Source organism: Ambystoma mexicanum, chromosome 6p (genome assembly GCF_040938575.1).
Source record: "Ambystoma mexicanum isolate Mex_15411 chromosome 6p, UKY_AmexF1_1, whole genome shotgun sequence".
NCBI classification, from domain to species: Eukaryota; Metazoa; Chordata; class Amphibia; order Caudata; family Ambystomatidae; genus Ambystoma; species Ambystoma mexicanum.
Genome location: NC_090935.1, coordinates 1,509,251,239 through 1,509,262,283, shown reverse-complemented (window position 1 = coordinate 1,509,262,283; position 11,045 = coordinate 1,509,251,239). Strand labels below are relative to the sequence as shown.

Below are 11,045 nucleotides of genomic sequence, written 5' to 3'. Positions count from 1 at the left end.
CCATTGTGGAGCATCCAAATGTGGCGATTCACCATCCACTGTGACGATGTCTTTGTCATCATCTGTCCTCGTGGCCGTATCCGTTCCCGTGTCTGCTGGGGGAGAAGGGGCACGACATGGTGGAGGAGGTTGAAATGGGGGCCTCAGATGACACTTCCTCTTCTTCGCTGGGGGCTGATCGGGGACCACAGGTTGCAGCGCCAGAGGCATTGTCATCTGAAGGTGTGTAGTCTTGACAAAATATTAATAGAAATGTCCCTCGGCTGAGATGAGAACAAAACGACAGATCGACTACCCCTCTCTAGAGATCCCTTTGGATACAACTGGTGAGCGAATACAGCCTCTACTTTATAATTTTTGTAGAGTGACCACCTGTGGCCTGATAGGCACTCCTTTATGACACAAACCTAATAATAATTCATTCAATTTATTCTATTTCAATTTTTTTTAAAAAGCACAATAAAAAAAGCTTATTAGCATACAATTCATCTTCATAAAAATACCACTTGAATACAACAATTTCACTTTTTCAGGGGATAACTTGATTTGACTTTTCCATAATGCCACAACAGTTATTTAGTTATGTAAGAGAAAAATAGGGAAATACAGCATTTTCAGTTCCCTAATAAGTCAACATATGTTTCGGCCCTCATTACGTGTACTGATCCTTCTCACGGGCTATCAATATTCAAACTCTATATTGAGTTTGGGCCATCTTCAGGACAAAGTAAATATAACAGGAAACAATTCCATTCCCCAGTGGTAAATCTTCTGGTCTGTTGTCCACATAAAATAGGGCGGGACGTCTGAGAAACACCTTCTGCTACAAAGTGCTTTTTCGTTTTTCTGCAGTGTTTTATTCACGCCTTGTTGGGGTGGTCGTTTTTATTGATGATAGATCTGATTCTTTTTTTTGTGGAAAAAAGGTGTGTCGCAGTATTGCTCACTATTCCACATCAGAAGAAAGTAAATCTCTGTGTTGGCTGCAGTCTTCTAGTGTATAGCATATGGTGTTTCGTTTTGGATGTTAACGAGACGGCCTCGAATAGTATGTTACTATAGAAGCTACTTCCTATCGCATGACGTACGACTGAAAGTCACGTGATTTCTTTACGCAACGGCATGCATCGAAACCAGATGGCTGGCTGAGATGGCAGAACAGGAAAACTAGGCCTTGCGCAGTCATCGCCCTCCTCTTCAACACCCTTGTCGATTGTATGCAAAGACTCCTGATCTTCGTCGTCTGTGGACAAGACTTCCATGGTTTGTGTGACGGCCTGGGAGGGCTGTTTCGGGGCCTCCTCGCCCCCCCTTTTCAACCACTCAAGGGTCTTGAACCGGGGCCTGGCCCGGTTTCACCCTTTCTGTCCAGGGGAAGAGAAGATCTCGATGCGGAGGAAAGCTGGAGGTCGTTGCACTGCCAGGGAAGAAACCAGCCGCGGAGTTTCCCGGTTAAAAGGTAACTACCTTTCATTCGCGGTAGTGGTGAAGCGTGGCTATCCGGCCGCCGGGGTGCTTGGCACGGGCGATTCGACCACGAGACGATCCAGGAAGGCGAAAAAGGCAAACTGGTTAACCCCACCAGCTCAAAGGAAAAAGACTCTCCTGGAAGAAGATCTTCTCTGTCGTTGGGAAGTGGTGAGTTTGGTTCAGCAGGGCTCCAACGGTGGTGTTGTCGTTGCAGGTCGGCTCAGCTTCTCCCTCTTCGGATTCTTTAGGTCCTGTGGCGACTTCTGAAGTTCCAGTCCCCAAAGCCCTGCTTTTATGCAGAAAACCCCCATTCATCAGTCGTAGCTGTCACTCAAACATGCTAAGTGGTGAGCCGGGCGGCTCACCATTGGGCCAATCACACAAGAGTGTGACTTGAGTTGCCGAGGTAACTCAGTCCAGGGTGCCTATTCCCCCTCTCCCACACATCCTGTAGACCCAGACAGAGTGGCACCACTTTTGGAGGCTTCTGTGCAGAAGCCTGCCAAAAGTGGAACAAAGGGCTCGACTCGGGTTGGAGTTACAGAGGCAAACACAAACGCCATTTTAAAACCGAGTCCTGGCAAAAAGACCCAACCGGGGAATAAATATTAAATAAATAACCCGGCGGTATCTTTAACATTGCACCAAAAAAAGTGGTGCGTTTAAAATGAATGGGAAAATCCCATAGGAAATATTCTGGTGGAATATTTCGCATGGTAACCACTGCCACCAGCCAGAAACTCGACAAGGGGGGACTGGACAGTGCCCCCTTGAAAAACAGACCCAGGGGCAATCGAATTACCCCTACCAGTACTTCCACAATATGATGGTTTGTACTGGTTCTGTTCACAATTTAAGACTAGTAAAGTCAATGGCGACTTTACATGCCCTGGGAGACAGTAGTCAGTCCCAGGGTATGGAGTCTATGTTTGGGGGCCACTACGACACCCCTGTGTTACTGCACTGAGGGTGCTGTGTAACACACTTACCAAAAACACATGAAGCCCTATGGAGTAAAAGACCACATAGCCCATAAAACACATTACAAAGTCAAAGGACATTCTCAAATCATGCCTAAGAGTGGGAGAAAAAGAGTCTCACTCTTAGCAGGAGAAAAAATTAAACCCCAAAAAATCCAGCAAAGCTGCTGGGGGACTCACTGGGTTTGGGAAATTAGCCTTTACAGAGAATTCTCCCTAACACCTGCTGAGGGAATAAGCTACTGTGTTGTGCATACCCGGCAGGTTGAACGGAATGAGGAACAAGTCCATAAGGCCTGAGCTACCGTCGATTGAACAGATGGCTGGGTGCCCCTTTGGTTGCAAACATAAACATTGCGATTGTGTTGTCGGTACACATTCAGACCATCCGGCAAAGAAGCTGTGGTAGAAAGGATTTGAGGGCCCAATACACAGCAAGTCATTCCAGGACGTTGATGTGAAACTCCTTTCCTACCTGGTACCATGGAGTTGGCCGGTGGGGGCACCCCAACCCTCCATAGACGCGTCCATATCATGACTTTGACCTGATGGTCCAGCAGACAAAATGGTGCCCCTGGCGTAAGACGGGAGAGTAGCAGTCACCAACGGAGGGCGTTGTGGAATAGATGTGCCAGAAGGATCTCGTCTTCCCAAGAGCTGGCGACCTGCTTCCACCGTGAATCGAGAAACTCCTGGAGAGGCCTCATCCTAAGCCTGCAATGCTGGACTACAGGAATGCAGGAAGAATCATCCCCAGCAGGCACTTCAGATTGCGGACCGACGCAGCTGCCTTCTGCAAGAGCAGAACAGTTTTCACAAGGACAGACTTCACACTGTCCTCTGGTGGGGTTGCAATGCAGGACAGCACATCCAGATGAGCACCCAGTTGACAGAGAACCGCAGTGATGACAAGCAACAAATCATGGACTCTGTATGTTACAGCGCTAGAAGAAGAGAATCTGCCTGAACCGGCTAGTTGTCGAGGTATGGATAAATGTGCATCACCGGACAATGGAGGTGAGCCACCACTGGGGCAAGGCATTTCGTAAACACCCTAGGCACGGACTGGAAGCTAAAACCTTGAACTAGAAGTGTTGTCCCGTGACAGTTAACCTTAGGAAGCTATGAGGGCATAGATGAATCGCAATGTGAAAATGCACATTCTCCAGGTCCAAAGATGCAAGGAAATCTATTTGCTACAGTTTGGTGAGGATGTGCTGGAGGGAAACCATCCTGAAAGTTTGAGATTGCAGGAATTTGAGGAGATGCAGATTAAGAATGGGTCTCCAGCCGTAGGCTTGGGATTTCCCCTTGTAGCGGTCTGTGGCAGTGTAGATATTAGACCAATACGATTGGGACACATAGGGGGGGTCTGTAGTCCGTAGATCTCCTGGAGAAACATGCCTTTGTCGATCAAAAGCACTTATGCCATTGCTGGAGTGTGCCCAGGGAACAGGCGGTATCCGTATCTGCTTTGATGGATTAAAGTGCATCATTGACCTTCTTGTGGAACAGGTCCTCTATGTCAAAAGGCATATCAACCACCTTTGTCAACCAGGCGGCTCATTTTCAAGTCTCAGCTTGTGTCACGTTAACACCCATTCTGACGATGACTCAGTCTTTAGTGACACAGCCTACGACAACAGCTGCCACCACTACGCCCACCTTTTCCATGATCACAGTGCATGTCTGCGACTCCGAGAGGGGTTTCTCAGTCACAAGATTGTGTCGACGAGTGCTTCTTTGTAGAAGACTGTGTACTTTGTGTTTGAAGAAGCAGACTTCGATGACGAGGTCGTCGCAGAAGGGGCTGTAGAGAATGCTAATTCTGTGGCAGCCCGAGAGTGGGCACCATGCCCTTTTTTAGCAATTTTCGCACAGGAAGAACCATTATGAGCCTACAACCTTTTGGAAGAGGGTGTATTTTCAGGGGTCTGCTCCACCTAAGCGAATCATGACTACAGAGAGAGGCCAAGTCAAAGTCTCCAGCACCATCGTATAACGAAGCCACCAACCTTCTGTGACACTCCTGGACCGTCTTGTTGGAGAAGGACTGGCAGATGGAGCAGTCAATCTCGTGGTCAGGGTAGAGACAATCCAGTCAGTCGTCATGAAAATCTTCAATATAGACGTTTTCAGATGAGCCATGAAAAGGCTCTTCTTTCTGGTGTCAGCCATGGTGACTTCAAACACTAGCCAAGGATCTCAACGAAAGGAAGCGGAGACAGCACCTCTGGAAGCAACGAGAAGCTGGAACTCGACCACCGACGGGTGGAGGAGGCACACTTCTCAAAACGCATAAGTAGCAGTCATAACAACAATGAAATGGTGATAAAAATCATCAAAAGATGAAGAGATTATTTGAGGACTCCCAACACTGAACATGCATTGAAAAAATCTGAAGATGGCCTCTGTGGACGGAGCTATGGGGGACCCGTCAATTGGCTGTGAGGCAATATGACCCAAAATGACTCGAATAGAGCACCAAAGTGACAGTAGTTTTATAATTTAAATGTAAACTGCTTTAATGTTACCAAGAATTCTCAGCCCGAGGACCATGAATATTCAAACAGCATGTGAATCTATGAAACTGCAATCAAACGGTTTCTTAAACTATGCATTTGACAGGGATATGTGTGGAAAATGCATAATAAAACCATTTCACAATACTGAAGTGAATACAGCTCAGTGGATCACTGATGTGAAAAGAAACAGATCAGGCTAAATGCAGACATGACTGCAGAACATTCTTTAGCTGTTGAAAATTGTTTAAAGAGGTGTATGGATGCGCTCATGCATTCCCACAAAAAAACAACATGGCGCACTGACAATGTTAATAATGTAAAACTCGTACTCTGTATTATGTAGCGGATGTTCCAGCAAGTTGCAGTTTCAGAAATATGTAAAAAGTGATCTGGCAAAGCGAGAAATTAGTTTAAACCAAAAAACTAACAAGACACATGGAGATAATAAAGAAAAAACAGAGAAAGGCTGTGTTTATATGTTCTGCAGGCAAAAGAGTCCTCTGCACTTCCATGGTGACACATGATTGCAATGGTAGTATGTTGAGACTATGTTCTGCTACGGCAGCCGTATGTGTCACCAGTGAGGGCGTTATCTCTGGTTTATTGCATCCAGGGCATTCAAATTTAATGCAAACACACAAGACTTTACGTTAACACAAGATGAAGGTGCCAAAAGCATGAGGGTTGCAGTGTAACTAAATTAAAAGTGTTGTTTGACATGAAACACACACAATACTTTGCTATGAGGTGCTGAGCGGGCAATGATAATTCATGGAGAAAAAGAGGTGGGTGACCCTTAATTTAAATAACTATCTCAGGATCATGGCAAAAAAGAATGTCCATCATTCTTAATGCTGAACTAGAAAATAAGGATTACAAATTAAAGAAATTAAATAACACACATTGAGGCCATTATTTTACAGATTTATATGGTGAATCAACCTCTGGCTTGTACAAGAAGAATACACATTTTTGCATACAATGTAAAAAAAAGTACCGGTATTCAAATAAAAACAGACAAAAAGTAATGTTTGACTAAGCGTTGCATTAACTGCATGCTTCAAATTGCTCCTGCCACTGTCATGTGATGTTTGTGATCGTACCAATATCTTTATTGAAGTTGTCCAAATACATATTAACTGAATAAAATTAAGCCACTGACAGTACTGAGTAAAAAAAAAACAAGGTATCATGCAGACTTGTTTGATACGATGAGGAGGTGAAAATAGAGGACTTGTTAATAAATTAACCTTTGGCAATACAACAGGCTCCAATTCCTGCTCTACAAAGTGTTATTAAACGAAACAGTTTATAAAGCTGGACCATGAATACAAAGGCACAAATACAGGCATTTTTTGTACTTTTGAATTTTGCCTGCAGGTCGTAGTGTGAAGTTAGGTTTACAATGGGACTGCAGACTCCAACACATTCACAAATATGAAGCTTACAGACATGACTGGGTTTAAGTTTCTTTACAAGGGGTAGATCAGTAACGGTTTGCATAAAACTTTTAACCAGCAATTAAGTTTTTTTTATATTTCACTGCCCTTCACTCAAATTTAGCAACTTGTAATTATGCAGTACATTTATACAGTAATATACAATGCTGTCAAAATTATCACATAACAAAATCATACTTAGTAATATTGGCTGTACAATAGTTAATTTAACAACTAACAGAGAATATAATACAATTTACATAACCTTTAAAACAGGACAATTAAAGAAATCTACAATCATAAGCACTACGACGAATTTCTACATCCCCCAGGCCCCCATTTGGCAGGAGGAGTGATGTCTCTATTCAAGTTTATTCTGGGTACACTTAACGAAAACAAGTGCAAAAGAGTAACTTCAAGTCTTTCATTTCAGTGTGCCTTTTTCCATCGCATTCATGCTACAATAAATTACGGCACTATTTTCCAGTGCTTCTCTTGCAATAGCTTCAAAACGATACTGGCAATTCCCCAAAGTTGCACAAGAAATGCATTTTGTGTTTTTTTTGGAAACAAGACAGCACTTGGGAATAGTCACTCACTGTCAGTCTCAAAATCAGAGTCGGACCATTCCACAGCAACAAGCAGTCCCTTTCTTTGAGCATATTCAATAATAGCCATATAACAAAAGTAATATTGGTCCCAAGTTTGGATACTGAACGCTCTTTGAGTTCTCATTCTCTTTACAGTCTGGCTTACATCCACTGTGCCAATGTTCTCAAGCCTTGAAAGACATATATCCAATGTGCAAAAGGTACCTGCAAGCAGATGATATGAGCAAAGATTACACATAACGTATTGTCTTACTTCGAGTAGAATTAGCCATTGATTTAACAGTTTCAGAATTTGAAAGACTATAGGTAATGTATCTTAACTAATATTTCAATGTTGCAAACCTGTACAATTAAAAATGCTCGTCAAAATCGATGGATAGTCACAAAGAAATGTATGTTATTTTCTAAAGTTAATCAATTTGAGGTTTGTTTGCTAGATATATTCAAACAATTACTGTGATTTAATGATGTTAATGTTATAAATGATTTATTTGTTGGTATATAGATCCATAAGTGGTTGTAGCAAATTTTCAGGGTACCTAACCAAATTAGGGCATCCTATAATGGTGCTCAATTAACAATGTTGAACACTGTCCTCAGGTCGACAAAAAGGAGGTACAGCACCATCCTTCTGTCTATAAAGAGACACATTTGCAGCACTTTACCCATCCACATCATTACACAACGAATCGATTAATAAAATATGCTGGTAATTGTCAGAGTCATCTATTGAACCTTTCTTTTTGTTGCCGTCTGTATAATGGCCATAATATTACAGCCTGTCATACTTCCTTACTCACACACATTGCAGAGGGAAACATAAAAATAAATAAATAATAAATTAAAAAAAATAGATGTACCTAAATAACCTTTCTTACATTACAAACATTAAATCGGTGAAGCATCTATATAGGTGCACACAAACAAATGGCCATACTTTCTCAGTTACTGTGATTAGAAGGGAAAACATTAATATAAATGTATATACTGTAATGGACATTTGGCAGCCTTCCTTAACATTTGTAAATCCATTCATTTACCTGCTGTGTTACTCTCCCTAAATTATCTATTCCAAGTTGCATAGTAATTTTTCTATTTCTCTCTACAAGCGGATCGTCAGGTGATAAATAAGGTAAGTAACGTGTTCATCTCTTATCTAGTAACGTTCTTTCGATGGGATGTTCCTCCGACGTATTCCACATCTATTACAGGTAATGACCACAGCTGTGCTGCTTCGGAAGATTTTCGGCAGAGGGCGTCCTGCGTCGATGACGTTGATCGTTGAGGGTCGACGTCACCGGATGTTATATATAGGACACACAGCGCCCATAGCCTCAGTTGTAGTTTATTTCCGCAGAACGTGTGGCACCAATCTCCTGCCAGTATGACTGCAGAAAGCCTTGCGGAAACTTAAGCTGCAATCGCATAAGAAATTCTGGAGAGGGGCAGACTGGGAGGGTTCAATGTGGAATACGTCGGAGGAACATCCCATCGAAAGAATGTTACCAGATAAGGTAAGTAACTTGTTCTTCGAGGGGATTGTGTCCTCCGATGTATTCCACATCTATGACAGACTCCCAAAGCAGTACCAGCTTATGGAGGTGGGAAAAGAATTTACAACTTATCATTTTTAGAATGCCCAATCAAATTGCTGAAAAAAGGACTGCCTTACCAAAGGCTAAATCCTGCCCATGGATGGAGCCAAGGAATAGTGTCTCGCAAAAGTATGGACAGAGGCCCATGTGGCTACTTTGCAAATATTGCGAATCGGAACACCGCTCTGTAGAGCAGTGGAGTCAGCCACACCCCTAGTAGAATGAGCCCGTAAGCCTACTGGAGGGTCCTTTCCCGCCAAACGGTAACACTCAGAGATCGTCAAAATGATCCATCTAGACAAGGGCTGTTTGGAAACAGCCTGACCCAAGCGCCTTTCAGCATAACCAACAAAGAGCTGATCTTCCACTCTGACCCGGTACATCCGTGAGAGATAGAAACTCAAAGCTCTTCTAGGATCCAACCTATGGAGCCTCTCCTCTTCCTTACCAGGATGTGGAGGAAGATAAAACGCCGGAAGAATCACCCTCTGGCTCAAATGGAATTCCGACACAAACTTCGGAAGAAAAGAAGGCCGCACCCGCAGAACAACCCTGTCCTTATGGAACACAGTAAAGGGTGGCTTGGCGGAAAATGCTGCAACTCACTCACTCTGCGTGAGGAAGTAACCGCAACTAAAAGAACAAGTTACTCTCTGACCTGGTAACGTTCTTTCGGTGGGATGGTCCGACGACGTATTCCATATCAATGACAGTAATCACCACAGCTGTGCTGCTTCAGAAACTTTTTGCCGTCTGCGTCGATGACGTCGATACACTGTCCTCGAGGGCCTCCGTCGAGCAGATGTCACCGGATGTTATAAGTAGGACGCACAACGCCCATAGCCTCAGTTGTAGTTTTTTCCCCAGAACGTGTGGCAACAAACCACTGCCAGTATGACCACAGAAAGCCTTGCGGAAGGAAACATAAGCTGCAAATCGCATAAGAAATTCTGTAGCGGGGCAGGTAGAGAGGGAGCGATATGGAATATATCGTCGGACCATCCCATCGAAAGAACGTTACTAGGTAAGAGAGTAACTTGTTCTTCGAGGGGATTGGGTCCTCCGACGTATTCCATATCAATGACAGACTCCCAAAGCAGTACCAACGTATGGAGGAGGGAAAAAGAATTTAGATTATAGAAATTTAGAATGCCCAATTAAATTGCAGAGTAAAGGACCGCCTTGCCAAAGGCCAGATCCTGCCCATGGATAGAATCTAGGGAATAGTGTCGTACAAAAGTATGGACAGAAACCCAAGTGGCTGCTTCACAGATGTTACGAATAGGAACACCCCTCTGCAGGGCAGTAGAGGCAGGCGTACCCCTAGTAGAATGGGCCCGTAAGCCTACCGGAGGGTCCTTACCCACCAAGCGGTAACATTCAGAAATTGCCAAGATAATCCATCTAGACAAAGACTGCTTAGTAACAGCTTGTCCCAAACGCCTTCCAGTGTAACCAATAAAGAGCTGATCGTTGTAACGCTCACCTGACTCCCACGGAGGCGCTGGCCTGGTTCGCGCTGCTGTGACCTCTTCTAAGGTGATGAGCAGGGTTCGGAAGACGGACTGGACCGGGCCCCCAAATCTGGTTTGTCTGGCTCGCAGAAGTATCCTTCTGTAGGCGAAAATAGGGGATTAACTGTCTGCGGGGTAATGCAATCAGCCTCCCACTTTCCCCTCTCACCCTCCTCGAAACCATTCTGTGATTCCTCGTAGCGTCTCACCTTAGGGTCTGGAAGGACGAGCTCTCCATCCTGCTTCTGATGCAGGGGCGCGTTGGTATCCAGTTACTTCACTGGATTTTCGGATTGGTGAGAACCAAACTTGCTTGGCTTCCAGGTAAGTTTTTTGATAAGAGGTTCCCCTTGTGTCCATGCATTAATGTACTAATGCTAGTGTCTTTTTCCCCATAGGGGCTAGGGGTACGGAATGCCGGGGAACAGGCACCGACCCGAGATGAGAGGTGAAATCCTTGTAGAAATCAGGTAAGTCTTTAATGAGCGTTTTTTTTTTGGTAATGTCTTTTCATTCGCTCATTAACGCTGATGTCTCTTTTTCCCCTTAGGGACCGGGGTCCGGAAATGCCAGGATGCGGCGCGGACCCGAAATGAAGAGGGAATGAATCAACAGGTAAGTCTTAACATGGAGATTTAGCTTTCCTTATTCCCTTCTCTCTCTCACCTTTTGTTCTGGTCTTTTTCTCCCTAGGCGCTGGGGCGTGACTGCGAATCCGGATGATCGCTGCTGAACATGGAGGCGCCCTGTAAAGGTGAGTGGAATGCGGCGCTGCAGCGATCGACGCGATGAGCTTTTAAATAAAAGTCTTCCTTTTCAGGAGTGTCGGCGAGATGTCACCGGGATGCGGATTTAGCAGGTAAGGACTTTTCCTTCTTCTGTTCCCTTCTTCTCTTCCTTAGCAGGTGATC

At 44.3% G+C, this 11,045-nt stretch overlaps 1 protein-coding gene across 2 annotated transcripts in view; it reads right to left on the bottom strand.

Moving 5' to 3' along the window:
• Positions 1–5,883: 5,883 nt before the first annotated feature.
• The window catches only part of LOC138510587 (tyrosine-protein phosphatase non-receptor type 9-like), a 1,111,802-nt gene continuing 1,106,640 nt past the window's right edge, over positions 5,884–11,045 (bottom strand). The window contains exon 13 of one of the 2 annotated variants that reach the window (XM_069626356.1): positions 5,884–7,229. In XM_069626356.1, the coding sequence (XP_069482457.1) occupies positions 7,006–7,229 (224 nt within the window). In that variant the 3' untranslated portion in view covers positions 5,884–7,005. The remainder of the gene's footprint in view (positions 7,230–11,045) is intronic. The other variant, XM_069626357.1, reaches the window with a different exon arrangement.